Source organism: Myxocyprinus asiaticus, chromosome 24 (assembly GCF_019703515.2).
Source record: "Myxocyprinus asiaticus isolate MX2 ecotype Aquarium Trade chromosome 24, UBuf_Myxa_2, whole genome shotgun sequence".
Lineage (NCBI taxonomy): Eukaryota > Metazoa > Chordata > Actinopteri > Cypriniformes > Catostomidae > Myxocyprinus > Myxocyprinus asiaticus.
In genome coordinates, this window is record NC_059367.1 from 19,048,249 (window position 1) to 19,064,189 (window position 15,941).

A 15,941-nucleotide genomic window follows, 5' to 3' on the forward strand; every position below is an offset into this window, starting at 1 on the left:
AACACGGGATATTCCTTTAAAAAGGAAATATTTGTGAAAGGTAGTAACCAACCAAGTGGTGTTACCAAAATAGAAACAAAGCATGAATATACAGCATAACAATGAGAAAACGGGTAAAATTATTAAATGGCTGCAGTATTTATCACAGACAGAGGACAGCTGCATATTTAGCCAGTCTTTCAAATATACATATTGTTATCATGCACTATATTAATTTTTGTGAATGTACTACAAGCCTAGTAAGGTTGTGTGGGATAGCCCAGACCTGCAAGAAGATTTGGACTTGGCCCTCTACCTGCCACCCTACCTGTTTAAGTCAATCATTAATAAGTGAGCTCAGAAGACATCCCTTAGGCTATAGGAAGCCACCCTTTGTATAGATTCAGTATAAATTTTTTCCACCTATCATCATTTTCCTAAGTCTTGACATGATTTAGGTGTTTGGCGTGTGTTTACTTATTTTGATCAGACACTTGAGCGCTCCTAATCAAGCTGCTTTTTTTGTGGGACGTCTCTGATTTCACTGAACAATGAAGCCAAACAACTGTACTTTCATGGGGGGTGGGATCCCTTTGTCATCCGAGTTCTTTAAAGGTAAGAGGTTTAACTGATAAAAACTGTTGATATGTCAACACAAATGATGTCTATCCGAGTAATGTAATGGCTATCATGTAATGTTCCATGATTTATGATAGGAATGGTATGCTGCTATGCAAAATATTTATGGTTACATATGTGCTGTAATGAAAACTACTTTATATATTTTGTATATGCATTGACAGACAACACAGATCATTTCAACAAGTGACATGTTGGTTAATGCTGAGTCTGCTACCATTGCATCCCTGTTTTCCAAATTCTGACATTTTCCTTGTTTAGCTGTTTCCAGGAGTATTACCCAAAAAGTTGGTAAAACGTGTCTCGGAGCTAGGGTAACCAGATGTCCCTATTTCTCCAGAGACTGTTCTGTACTTTTTAAATTGTCCTGAGAAAAACGGCATCTAGTCACCCTACTTTGCTGTGATAAAGGTTGTCATTCACTAGCAAGGCAGACGGCTAATTCAACCTGTAGGAAGTGTTTTAAGAGATGCCCTTTTGCATGGGCATCTCTTAAACATATCCCTGCCACTGGATAGTCTTCATATGATGGCCCTTAATGATGAGCTGTTTGGGTCATTACATAGTTTTGTTTCTGCTTGTAGTGATCAAAAACGATCTTTGGCTGTTCCTCCTTCCTGCTGTGTTTGCCGTGCTGCTGCTCGCTCTTTTCTTGGAGGAGATTGGCTTCTTTCTGCGCCATGTGCCTTTTCCACGGCACAGTCGTTTCACCCTGTGGATCCTGGGAATGTACCCAGTAAAACAGCACCTACCACTAGTTACTGAACTTCATTCATTTCAGGCTTTTATTTGTCATTTGGTAACATTGTGTTTACTGTACAGGTTTTCGGAATGACATCTATCATTGCACTGTATGTTCCTCGCTCCTCATCTCTATGCAATTTCATTGCTTCCTTGTGAGTGACTTTTGACCTCCACTGTTGCAATCAAATTGTACAATATGGATACTGACTGACAGTCAGACAAACAATCATATCTATTTGGAATATGTGTTTGTATTCTTTACAGATATCACTCTATTACACTGTTGAAGTTCATGGGTCTTATTAAGGATTTTTTCGGTGGAAAGGCCCGCATGCTTGAGGCATTAGCAGGGGAGAAAGTGCCTCCAAACCCCTTCCCCTGTTGCTGCTGCTGCTGTCTACCTCTATTCAACATCAACAAGTACTTCATCACATGAATACCTACTGGTTTACATTCCATTTTATTAGATTCTGAGACCATTTACAGCTGTTCTAGAATTAACGGTCTTTACAGAATAAAAGTTTAAATTTGAAGTAAATTTAAAATAACGGTATTGTTCTATTATATTTGAGGTTAGAAGAATCTTATTGTTTTTCAGGACCAGTGTGGGCTGGATGATGGCTGCTGTCCTTCAGCTCTCTGTGGTCAGAACACTCCTGTTCTTCCTAACTCTTGTCCTCTGGACAGATGAACAATATGACTATGGGGATGTGAGTACAATATGCAATTGCTTTCAGCTCACTTTAGTGTCAGACACAATATTTTTATGGTACTATAGAGTTAAAAGCCCTTATTCAGTTGAAATATATTAATCCCAGAGAAAGGCGTTCAGGCATCAAATGTATGTCTCTACACAAGGGATCCAATTATTAGTTTCTGAACTACACTATATGACACAGTGTCTCTTTGTAATCTGTTTCTCTTTCTCATAGGTGGACTCAGTGAACCCCAACATGTATGTCAATGCTATTATTGCTGTTTCCACTTTTCTGTCCTTTTATGGCTACCTGCTGTTTTATAAAGCCACAAAAAGAGCATTGCCTGGATACAGTCTGCGAGCCAAGTTTATTTGCATCATTGTTGTCCTGGTCCTTTGTGGACTACAGAGTGGAATTCTAGAGACCATGGGTGCGCTGAATGTCATCCCCTGCACACCTCCCTTCTCTGACCTCTTTCGGTCTCAATGTAAGAACTAGATTTGTATTGATTCTTGTATTGATGGGATTTGGAAACAGGAATAAGGCAGGTTTAACTAAAGCTTTAAATTATTAAAGGGATAATTAACCCCCCAAATAAAAAAATGTATACAGTATATCATTTACTCACCCTCATGTTGGTCTAAAGATATAAGTATTTTTCTTTCATGGAACACGAAAGTATATGTAAGGCAGAATGTCAGCCTAAGTCACCATTAGTTTTCATTGTATGGAAAAAAATAAGCAATAGAAGTGAATGGTGACTGAGGCTAACATTCCGCCTGACATCTTTTTGTGTTTCACAGAAGAATGAAATCCATACAGGTTTGGAACAACATGAAGGCGAGTACACTTTTAGGTGGATTGGTCTTCTAAATAAATCTTTAATTTGTTAAAATAACTCTTTTTTTTCTCTCTTGCGGTCTCTCCAAGTAATTTACCACTATGCTGTTATTGTGGAGATGTTCTGCATCAGCCTCTTTGCACATCACACATTCCGGAAAGTTGAGCCCTGTCCTGAGGAAGGTGTTGAAATAGAAGATGATGTCGTAGGAGAGCTCAGTGAGAAGGCGATTCAAACAGAAGACGAGCTGCAGCCCTCCTCTCACGAGGACGAGCCATACCATTCTAACCAAGGGTACAACAGTGACAGCGAAGATAGCCTCTGCAAAATTGAGCATGCCCCACTGGACCGCTTCCACTTCCCCTTACAGCACAGACTGCAAACTGCAGCAAGCACAGAGACAGTGCTGCCAACAATTACTGTCATTGCAGAGATTAACCATATTGACAAAAATGATGTTACTGTTGTATAGCAGAAAAGGAAAGAAAATGTATATATTATTTTATAGTTTTGTAGTTAATGTGTGACATTGTATTTCAAATGTCTGTGTACAAAAATAAAAATAAAAAATGTAATTATTGTCCTAAGACTCTCGTGTACAAACATGGTGACACAAATAATGTAATTATTTACAGTGGTCGATTTGTAAAAAAAAATTCAAGGGGGATGGTGTAGTCAAAGATAAAAAAAGTTTTTTTTTTGGGGGGTGGGGGGGGGGTGGGGGGTTGTCATTGACAAATATGGTTGGTTGCACAAAGTGTTATAATGAGAAATCTAGTTTAAATCATTTGTCATGTTCTCAGAAATGTAATCTTTGTGTCCAATTTAGTTTCATACATTTTTGAAAAACCTTTATAGCATTTTCAACCAAAACAAAAATAAAATATAACTTTAAAATTGTCATGTGGTGTAACCATGAAGTAAAAAGTATTATAATACTTTCTTTGCACCTTGAATACATGAGAATATAAACAACTTAATTAATTTCCAAAAAGTTTTCAAACACATTTTTCAAGATTTTCAAGAAGGTTTTCTCAGGGTTCACCACATGAACAAAATGTGCCTTTTCATAAAAATGTCAAAATAAATATCAGATGTTTTTTAAAACATCACACTCAGTCTTGAGGTGTCCACTCTGTTTTATAGTCAACCTACATTTACATTTGGCAGGCACTTTTATCCAAAGTTGCAGTGCACTTATTACAGGAACAATGCCTTGCCAAAGGACACAATGGTGGTGGCTGTGGGGATTGAACCAACAACTTTCTGATTACCAATTACATGCTTTAGCCCACTACACCACCACCACTCACTAACTTAACAAAAAAATAACTACCTACATGTTGGTTACACCCAGCGACTTTGATTTGGTGGACAAAAGTGTTTTTAATCATACTTTAAAAACAGTTGTTTCACTGCTTATTTTTTAAAGAAATAACAATAAAAGATTATTCAGCACTAGTCATGCCAACATTTCTTTTTTCAGGAATTTCAGCTTTTAATGAGACTTTGACTTTTTTTTATTTTATTTGAATACCACATGATAATTTTTTACTTTAAGCCCCAGAAAAAAAATAAAAATAAAATATCAATATGACTTTAAACTCAGCAATTAAAAAATTTTCATTATAGAAGAGGTGTATTCAAGTAAATGTTTTTTGTGTATTGCATTTTTATATGTATTTTTAATTTAATAGATCAGGACAAAAATGAGTGTCACTTAATTGACCCTTAGGACACGGCCATAATATGCACCTGTTACCCTCTGTTATTGTATTTTATGATGAATCTTGTAAAAAGAATCCACGTTATGATCATGAAAAGGTTTTTTTTTCTAGATCGCTCACCCAATGTTTGAAATTGTGTGAAAAATTTGAAAACTTGTGGCAAGATCTGATTGGGGGATTTCACCTATAGAAATCTGGTAACATCACATGTCGAAATCAAATTCTGACAGGCTAATCACCCTTATTTAAAGTCTGTTATTTATCAAACGTATTAAAATTAAATATTAAAGTAATTGCATTACTTATTACTAATTACTTTCTTAAACCCTTATCAACCTCACACAGATGAAAAATACAGGATAGACATGAAACTGTTTTTTTTAATTCTTTCAAATAAATCGTATAAAATCAAATAAATTATTCATGAACTGGCCAAAGAATTTAAGGGGGCAGCGTTAAATTAGAAAACTTATATTTTAACATTAGCCATTAAATTTTGATTTTAAGTTCACCACTGTTTTATATAGAATTGTTCTATAGTCTATACAGTATTTGACGCAATTACATCAGAAGTAACTGTAACTAAAAATAATAAAAATTACGAGTAATCCCTTACTTTACTTTTTTAATGAAAAAGTAATTTAATTACAGTAATTAATTACTTATTAATGCATTACACCCAACACTGCTTGCAAAAGTGAAATTAAGTGAATCTGGTGCACTTTAAAAATGACATGCTCAGCACGTGGAACCAAATGGAGCACATCTGTTACTCTGAGAAGGAGATGGAGTTGTGGAGCACAGAACCGCTATGAATACACAGTAATAATGGTTATACATAATACAGACAGGACAGAGAAGTGTGCATTGACTTTGAAGCGAACAGCTTGATTTATTTATGAATTTAATTTAATCGTCATAGCCCTTTGCAGTTAAATAATTGCACAATGTCATACCGTGATTTTATTTTAATTAATTGTGCAGCCCTAATATGTAAACGTGTGTGTGTGTGTGTGTATATATACTGTATTAATGACCGTTAAGTACACTACAGTAGTAAAACAAAACATTAAAATGTGAATACGCATGTGCATTAAAACATCCACTACGTCACTATAGTTCAATACGCATGGGATTAGATCCACCACGTCATCACGCTACAGTCTGCTGCGAGAAAGTAAAGGCTTGTTAAAACATTTTTCACACCATTTTCTTTTTTATTGTCTACTAACACTGTCCAACATTGTATACATGCATCACAGGAGATTTATGTAATTTTTGTCATGAAAATTCTCACCAGTGTCATTTCCACCACATCTCAAATTCTGTATTGTGTTTCTGTTTAGAATTCTGTGGTAGAAATGATGGAAATTAAATTTTAACGCTTTTGAAATAAAATGGCAGACTCATTTGACTTGCCAAGGCGTATATATTTATAGCTAATATTGTATGTAGCATTAATACAGACAATTGAATTATATTTTCACACTTTTTGCATAATTAAACACATTTTCAGCTTGACTGGAAATGACGCCCATTAAAAATATTATGCTCACAAGTTATATTTACCTTCAAACATCACTTGTCTCACATTTCATCTCGAGCATGCTTTTCACTGACACTTTTGTCGACTTGGTGAACAAGTACTTGTAGTTTTTTTAAACAACTAATATAAATTATTTTCACACAATACATATTTTAAACGGTTTTTGTTTTTGTTTTTTTTTTTGTTTTAGATAAATTGCGTGCGCCCCATGTTCGCAACGTTGTTACACGCGGTTAACGGGATTAACCAGTAAGCGTGTCATATTCTAGTTTTAGATACACCTCGACCAATCATCAACGTAAATGCCTAGCATGCCCTTCCTGCAGTGGGAACCCAAGCATCTTGCCGTGGTGAAGTGAAGATGGCGCAAATTTTTAAAGGTACGTTTGCTTGCTCTTTATTCAATAGTGAAAGTTACGGTTCAAAATAAATAGCAAAACGCACTGTTTTAGATGGTACTGCGGGAGTTTTATATACATGAATAACACGAATCCTGCACAGCAAGTGCTGGGAAGATGTAAATGTGCAACATATTTAACAAAATTCGTGATAATAAATGTATGCGTCTGCATTACCGGGTTGTGGAAAGGCACTTCACTTTGTTTGATTTGCTTGGCAACTGCTTGACTGGTAGTTCGGTAAAATTGGAAATATATTCACAGATTCGAACTTCCTGGATCAATAACTCGAAACGTTGTTAAAACACGCCTCTTTCAAACCGTAGTAAGGTAGACAACGAGCTACAACATCATTTTCATCCTCCGAGCTGGACAAATAACATGGTCTGTGAGACGAGTGCGCGGGGACCGTCTAAAAAGTGTAACATCGAAAAGCGATGCTACAAAATATTCAGTATCTTCACTCTTACAAAGTGTAGTGTCACCAAAATCACTTCACACGTCAGTGGTCTCCTGTTGGTTATTCTGCAACACTTAGTTAGGAAAAATGTGCTTTTGCATAATTTGGGGAATTTCTATTGGGAAAAATATTCAATAACTTAAAATGTCATCGTTTTTAATGGTCTTAAAGTGTAGTGGCACCAAATTCATGTCAAACACCAGGAGACCCCTGATGGTTATACGAAACCACCTACTTTTTTAAAGATTTTTTTGCTTAATTTTGCTTAATTTTAACCAGAATCTTTTTAGCATTGAAACCATGTAAGAAGGTGGCCTATTTGCTTTCCACAAACCAGAACATTGGTTTAGGCTTCTTTCATGAATTGCCATACAGACTCAAACACACTATCCATTTTATATTTACTCAGCTGCTTCTTCTGAGAAGGATGACACTACTCTTTGGAAGAGTGAAGTTATTGAATATTTTTGTTGCATCGCTTTTCGGTGTTGCACTTTTTAGACGGTCCCTGCACATCGTCTCACAGCCGGCTCCACGTAGAGACCAAAGTTATTTGTCCAGCTCGGACTATATGATGAAAATTAGGTTCAAGCTCTTTGTCTACCTTACTACGGTTGGAAAGAGGCGTCGTTTGTGTTTTAACAACGTTTCGCTTGTGAGTTTTTGATCCGAGAATTTCGAATCTGTGAATAAATGTCCAACTTTACCGAACTTTGACAGGTTTATTGAAGTTGTAGTTGTTTGTAGATTGCAGGGTGTCCTGTAAGCTGACATGGGGAGACCTCCAGGCTCTGTGTTGCAGAGAGAGGCTAGTCTGCAAGCAGCTGAGTGTGACAAAGAACAACTTCAATGACTATGGGGTGGAGTACATTTTTTTTAACTACAAAAATATAAGGTGAGTTAATATTGTTGTAATTAGGTATTGCTTGTAGGGAGACCCGGGGCAAGTTGTCACTCGGGGAATTTGTCACATGGTGTATATCTCAGGAATTATACAATTTTGAGTTAAAGGTGCACTTAGTAATTGTTTCCCTTATTAAAAATGTTTACTCCTAAAGAAATTAATTGTAATTTTGAAATGTGTGTATGTATATAATGATGACTCACGTGAGATGAAGACATCAGTCAAATCAGGGTCCCCTCATGGGGGCTGCCATGTTAAGATCACATGACCTTCTGAATACTCCTCGCTTGATCTCAGTATCCACTATGTTATTGGCCACTTACACTCATAGATTAAATTAATAATGGCCAGTTGTGAATAGTGATTTTGTAGAATGTTATTCTTAACTGAAAACTACTACATTTAAACGACCCTGCATCCATGACCCTAAGTGTCAGTGTAAGTCCAAGACAACATGAACTAAAACTTAATGAGTGCACCTTTAAATGTCCAATTACACAAATGTGTGTTTTCTTTAGAAGGGGTTTTGTATGTTGGTTTAAATCTTCAGGGTTGTGTATCAATACAGATTTCCTGATTTGATTTTGTTCCAATTTACAAGCTCTCGATTAGATTCTGATTTCGATAGGATCTGATTCATTTGTCTATATTCCAGTTATAATGTCCATTTTGCTTACATATAAAAGAAATTCGCTCTCAGCTAATGCTCTAAATTATGCAGAGAATCTTCTTATTTGGTACATTGTGACAATATTAATGAAAAAAATTAACAACAGGGCCCAAACTATGCATTTAATTTGCTATTTATTTAACAGATACTTATCAACACAACCAAAAATGAAGTAAACTTTAAAGTAAAAGTAAAATGTAGATCTTGGGATGTTAAGAATCAACGGAAACTTTCAACTGAAGATCACGATTTATCAGAAAATCGATATTCTTACCCTAAAATCCTATAGGTCAAAACTTTTGTAAATTAGAATACATAATACATAATCTCGAAACGAAAATTACAATTTCATCATATTTTTGAGCCAAATTACTGTATTTGTTGGTCAAAACATTGGTTTGATAGTTTTATGCATTTGCCTTCTACATTATTGTTGTTTCATGATTTTTTTTGTTTCATAACTGTTTTACTGTTTAAATTTTAAAGCCTATAACAAACTGTCTCATGGCAAATTGCATTAAGAAAACTTATATAGCCAATAGCAGGTCAACGTTTGTTCAGTGGCTTTTTTTTAAAAAATTTTCTGGGAAATAATGGTGGAAATGTTCACTACCTTTTTTGTTCCCAAGACTTTAAATGAATATTCTGGGTTCAATACAAGTTAAGCTTTTTCGACAGCATTTGTGGCATAATATTGATTATCACAAAAATTAATTTTCTTTAAAAAAAAAAAGCAAAAATCTGTGTTCCAGTGAGACACTTGTAATGGAAGTGAATGGGGCCAATCCGTAAACATTAAAATACTCATTGTTTCAAAAGTATAGCCACAAAACATAAACAATAACATGATTTGAGTGTGATAAAATCACTTACTAACCATTCCTGTGTAAAGTTATAGCTAATTTTACAACTTTGTTGCCATGACGATGTAATGTCAGCAAACCTTAAAATGACTAAAAATTACGATTTAAACAACTTTACAGTTCAAATAATACATGTGCTTTAACCGAAGAATTAATGTAAGTGCTTTTATAAAATTATAAGCCTCACATTTCTGCCTTTAAACCCTCAAAACTTTGGCCCCATTCACTTCCATTGGAAGTGCCTCACTGTAACTGATGTTTTTGCTGATTTGCAGAAAAGGAGAAACGAGTCGAAATAGTTTTTCGTGGTAATCAACATTATGCCACAAATGCTGTCGATTGAGCTTAACTTGTATTGAAACCGGAATATTCCTTTAAGGTATACGCCTACAGAAATTTACTTTTAAAAATAAACCAATCTGGAGAAATAGCCACTGGATTTAAAAGTGTGACAACTAGCCCTGGTCTCCCCTATAACTTACCAACTTGTGACCTCATCATCATTTGTGCCACCAACTGCACCTTCTTTTGTTCCCTTATCCACTAAATTCATGTTCACGTTATGTCACTTAGTTCTGCTGCACTGTAACCTATGTAATATTTTTTTGTTCAGGGTCAAGAATTCTTTCTGGTGAAGGGCTATGACGAGTCCAAGAACACATGGGAGCCTCTCAAAAACCTTAAATGCCCCATACACTTGCACCGGTTCCAGCAAGGAAAGAAGACAGCTCTGCTTGAGGCCAATGAGCCATTCGATTCTTTGAGCACCCCCATTGTCGCCTTCCTCCGCAAGAAAGCCATGCAGCGCATGAAGCTTCAGAAATGGGAAGACCTCATGAACCAGACCAGCAGGCACGATGAGGCTGACCTGGATGGACCTCCTACAGACTTCTTACATTTATGACAGAAAGTTTGGGAAAGTGGTTGAGGTAAACCCAGTGACAGTGGGATGTGAGTGTGAGAACCGCTTCTCTCAGCCTGTAAATGGCTACTGTCCAGGGCTTATGAGTCATCGCAGGGCATATAATGAAGCAGGCAGGTGAAAGTGATGCCTGGGGTACCCATCTACCAGTGTAACTTTAAGTGCAGATGTGGGCCAGACTGTGGGAACAGGGTTGTGCAGAGAGGTATTCAGTACGATATGTGCATCTTCAAAACAGCCAGTGGGAGAGGTTGGGGTGTGCGGACGCTACAGCACAAAAATGCCTATATTATGGAGTATCTTGGAGAGGTATGCAAGTTAAATAGGTTAACGTGGATGCATATTCAACAATAGGTGAAGTGATTAATTTCTGTGCCACTAGCATCATCAAATGGAATTGCAAAAATAATCACTGTTTTATAACAGTTTCCAAAAAAATCTTCCCAGTCTTTCATTGGTTATACAAACAAATAGTCCCACCCCTAACTCACCCCTAGGAATTTTTAACATGGAAAAAATTACACAAATCAGTTTTAAAGTGGTTAACAATAAAAATGTAAAACTATAGCTATAATTAATTATACGTTGTGGTGTCTGTGATGTTAATCTGAATTGATATTTCATATTTGATTGAATGATTTAGTAAAAAAAAAAAATTTCAAACTTATTTCATACAGTTACAAAAGCTTAACTATTCTATAAAGTCTAAACAGGTTTTTGTTCCTGAATCCCCCAAATTCGTGTTGCTCTATATATTGAATTTAATTATTTATATTAAAATAATAATATTAAAATGATAGTTCAACCAAATATGTAAATTCTGTCATCATTTACACCACCAGTCAAAAGTTTTGAAACACTTACTCATTCTTTATTATAATTTTTTTCACATTTTAGAATAATAGTAAAGTCATTAACACTATGGAATAACATAAATGGAACTATGGGAATTATGTTGTGACTAAACAAAATCCAAAAGAAATCAAAACTGTGTTATATTTTAGCATCTTCAAAGTAGTCACCCTTTGCCTAGAATTTGCAGACATGTACTCTTGACATTTTCTCAAACAACTTCTTGAGGTATCACCCTGGGATGCTTTTTAAACAGTATTGAAGGAGTTCCCATCTATATTGGTCACTTATTGGCTGCTTTTCTTTATTATTTGGTCCAAGTCATCAATTTCAAAAACTTTTTTTTAAATTAAATTTTAGTTTTATAATGAAATAAATTAATATGGTGGCACAATTATATTTTTGTCTACAAAACTAATTTCAAACATTTAAGCATACGCCTTCAGATCAAAAGATTTTTAAGATCATGAGAAACATTTCAGTCAAGTGTTTCAAAACATTGACCGGTAGTGTATTCACCCTCATGTTGATCCAAACCTGCATGACTTTATTACAAAATAAGATGTTAGGCAGAATGACAGTCACCATTCACTTTGATTCTATGGAAAAAAGATGCAATTAAAGTGAATGGTGACCGAGACTAAAATTTTGCCTAATATCTCATCATGCCGAATAGAAAGTCAGATGGGTTTGTTACAACTTGAGGGTAAGTAAATAATGACAGAATTCACATTTTTAGTTGAACTGTCCCTTAAAAGTATTTTTTCATGTTGCAACCCATCCATCCTTTAAAACAACAGCTCTTTGCCATTAAGTCATTGTGCCGACACTTGCATTGTTGTAAATTTTCTGTAATAGCTGATCACTGATCTGCTGTCAGCTGTGTGTTTGATCAGGTCATCACCACAGAGGAGGTACGATAAACACGGTGTCACATACCTGTTTGATCTAGACTACGTGGATGACGTCTACACCATTGATGCGGCTCATTATGGAAACATATCTCACTTTGTCAACCACAGTGTAAGCACTAAATAGCTATATACAGTATCTTTTTACAGAACAGAGTATGTTGCATGCACATTCAAATTCATGAGGATTATTGTCAGTTGAGGAATATTGATCAAAGTAATCAGTCCTCAGTTATAGATATTGTTAGGATATTTAAAACATAAGGTAGAAAGAAATACATAATGCTTTTTTAATCATAGATTTAATCATATTAATAAGCCAGGATATTTAAGATATAGCCAGTAAATTCACATTTCTGGTATAAATTCCTCCTATTCATTTTTTACTTAAAATTATAGGGGACATTTAATTTGAAAAGTATTAACACTTAAAAGACTAAATTATTACATGTGTAATAAAAGGACATTCAAAGGTCTTATGCAAAACCAGTAGCGCAGAGTATGGGCTTCTCATTACAATAACATCTAATGATTTCAGTAACATCAAATGTTAATGTACTAATAGTTGCTTTAGCAAATCTGTCCTAGTATGTTGCTGTTAAATTAACATTATAACACTTCACATAGCATTAAATTAATAGATCTTATGTTTTTCCAGTGTGATCCAAACTTGCAGGTGTATAATGTTTTTATTGTCAACTTGGATGAGCGACTTCCCAGAATCGCATTCTTTGCGAAACAAGGGATAAGATCAGGAGAGGAGCTCACCTTTGACTACAAGATGACAGGTGGGGATCCTTATTGGTGTCAGCCTATAATTTTTGGTTAAAATCGGTATCATTATCAGCCACAAAAGTTTATACTGGTTCATCCCTAAAAAAATAAATGAATAAATTGACACTCATTGTCAGATCTTGTTTACTTTGTACTGTCTTCCTGTCTCTTTTGTTGCAGTTGATCCAGTCGATGCAGAGAGTTTAAAAATGGACTCAGACTTCAGTCTAGCAGGAATTGAAGGATCACCCATCAAACGGATCCATATGGAGTGCAACTGGAGTGAAGAACTGCCGGAAATATGTTTTAATCCAGTACATGCAGAGAATAGCACTCACACAGAAGCATGCATAATATGACAGACATTAAGATACATGTCAACATTCTTAATAGTTTTAAATTTGTATGTATTTTTGGATATTTTTATGTTTTGCTCTTGTGTATGTGCAAATTTTAAAACTTTTATTAATTTAACATTTTATAGTGGACATTCAAACTGCATTTAAATTAACTTTGCTTTAAATAAAAAATTTAAATAGTAGTGTTTCAAACTTAATTCAGTACATTAATGTTTTACATAACTTGTTTTTTTCCCTCAATGAATTTGCACTGTTGAGGTGTGAGAGTGTATGGCCTTATTTTTTTTTTTTTTCTTAAGCATGAGCAAATGGCCTTTTTGTTCCTGTTTTATGTTCTTTTTATTAAAGAATTTGATTAAAAAAAAAAAAAAAAAACATTACTACTAATACTATGTGGAGTATTTATGCTCACTGCAAGAATATGTGGTTTACGTTAATGTCTGTATTGACCGCCAGGTGGTGCAATTGTATTCATATTTTCAGGTCTCTCCTAAGTCAATTTTATTCAAGCTTTATTTCGTATAATGTGAAGCAAATTAATTCACAGATTCAGTGGCAAAACGTAGCATCATCCCTCAAGGCAAGGAAAGTGAATAAACATAAAAAAGAAGCTGATATTTGAGGCTTTGATATTTTAGATCTAAAATAAAAGAATAAAAGGGATTTGATTTTGATCTGATTTGAAAAGTGTTGAAAGATTATAGTAGCCTGAGGTTTTGTGTCAAAAATTGAGACCGTTGACAGAAGGTTATTCTTTTACATTTTTTTTTTTTTTTTAAATGTATACAGGTAAATACTCTACAAGAAAGTAAAATTAGCAATATACAAAAACAAATTAAACTATTACTTATATTTACTGTTTCAGATTTGGCAGGTCAGATTCGTTGATCTTTCTGTGAAGTCTAAGGTAAATAATACAGGGACAAAAGTAGTCAAAATCAAGCATTTCAGTAGCCAGTTGTTAAAGGAATATTCTTGGTTCATTGCAAGTTAAGCTCAATCGACAGCATTTGTGGCACAATGTTTATTACCACAAAAAAATGTATTTCTACTCGTCAGACAGAACTGGTGTAACTGCGTCAGGTTTGTAGGCCTCCTTGCTCGCATACGCTTTTTCAGTTCTGCCCACAAATTTTCTATCAGATTGAGGTCAGGGCTTTGGTGTATTTGACAGCCACTCAAATACCTTGACTGTGTTGTCCTTAAGCCATTTTGCCACAACTTTGGAGGTATTCTTGGGGCCATTGTCCATTTGGAAGACCCATTTGTGACAGAGCGTTCTCTGATTAACATTTTTTACTGATTCAAAGAGTTAACAAAGGAAAACAAAACATATATTCACAGAATCAATGTTTAACCCCCACTATTACCCCTCCCAATCCCCAACCCCACCCCTCAACAAACATCCCTGTGGTCACACATGAGTCACACACAAAAACACATATGAAACTATACTTCTCTCTCCACTGCCCCTCACCGAGAGCCCTCCAAGAATCCCAAATATCTGCCCCATTTCCCATTAAACTTATCCAAGTTCCCCAGCCTTCTAGATGACACTTCCTCGAAAGCCGTCACCATCCCCATCTCCATGCACCAGTCTTGAAATAAGGGCGCTCCAGCCAACTTCCATCCCCTAAAAACAATCTGTCTGCCTATCATAATACCTGCCAGGACCCAAATGTTATGTGTTTATCCTCTATACTGATGACTGTCCCATCTCCTAATATACAGAGTCTGGGGCAAAATGAAATTCTATTGTCCAATACGTCACACACAAACTCTGAACCCTCAACCAAAATTCTTGTATTTTAACACACCACCAAAAAACATGGGTTGTGTCTCCATCTTCTGATTGGCATCGCCAGCAGGTGGGAGTGACTTTAAGACCAAGCCTATACAATCAAGAGGGGGTCCAATAGAATCGATGTAAAATCTTGAATTGCATAAGGCGCACCCTTGCATCTCTAGATGCAGACTTGACGTTTTTTAGAATCCTAGCACACACTCCCTCCTCCAACACCAAGTTTAAATCTTTCTCCCATAATCTCTTGACAGAAGTTAAAGCTCTGTCCCCCAGACTCTGAATTAGCAGGAGTAATACACTGATGCCTCATGACCATTTCCAAAAGCAGTAATCACCACTTCCAGAGTATCTGCCACTTTAGGGGGGTGTATGCTACTCCCAAATATAGCACAGAGCAGGTGGCGCAGCTGTAAATACCTAAAGAACTGAGATCTGGGAATCCCAATATGTTGAACCAAATCTTCAAAGAATCTCAACACTCCACTCTTATATAGGTCACCGAGCATATTAACCTCCCTCACAATCCACTCTGTCCAGCAGAAAGGGGACTTATTAATACATAATTTTGGGTTCAGCCATATGATCGAGGCGTCATTAAAATAAATGTCTGAATTAAACACTCTGGGCACTTTTGTCCATACCAAGTGCAAATGCGAGATAACGGGGTGTAACTTAACTTCTCAGATTAGTTTGATAGAAAAAGCTTTGCAATGGCGAAATAGGGGCAAGAACTTCCTATTCAATACAAAACCAGGGAGGGGCTCTCTCAGGTGGAACCGACCAATGAGCCAAATGTCTGAGACCGAATGCATAATAATAAAACAAAATCTTGGGTAGGCCTAGCCCACCT

At 35.7% G+C, this 15,941-nt stretch overlaps 1 protein-coding gene and 1 pseudogene across 1 annotated transcript; both read left to right on the forward strand.

The window, feature by feature from the left end:
- LOC127415438 (organic solute transporter subunit alpha-like) lies at window positions 1-3,508 on the forward strand. Its single transcript, XM_051654160.1, has 7 exons — window positions 1-594; window positions 1,203-1,354; window positions 1,441-1,514; window positions 1,627-1,782; window positions 1,961-2,072; window positions 2,295-2,547; window positions 2,991-3,508. The coding sequence occupies exons 1-7, from the start codon at window positions 531-533 to the stop codon at window positions 3,371-3,373; spliced, it is 1,194 nt and encodes a 397-aa protein (XP_051510120.1). The 5' UTR covers window positions 1-530; the 3' UTR covers window positions 3,374-3,508.
- Window positions 3,509-6,506: 2,998 nt separating this feature from the next.
- Window positions 6,507-13,558, forward strand: LOC127415442 (histone-lysine N-methyltransferase SUV39H1-A-like; annotated as a pseudogene).
- Window positions 13,559-15,941: the final 2,383 nt, after the last annotated feature.

Excerpts from the sequence above, each read along its gene's own strand:
- LOC127415438 (XM_051654160.1), top strand. The coding sequence starts at position 531 with ATGAAGCCAAACAACTGTACTTTCATGGGGGGTGGGATCCCTTTGTCA. Across the intron at positions 595-1,202 it reads GTCATCCGAGTTCTTTAAAG|TGATCAAAAACGATCTTTGG; the intron begins GTAAGAGGTTTA and ends TTCTGCTTGTAG. Across the intron at positions 2,073-2,294 it reads AACAATATGACTATGGGGAT|GTGGACTCAGTGAACCCCAA; the intron begins GTGAGTACAATA and ends TCTTTCTCATAG.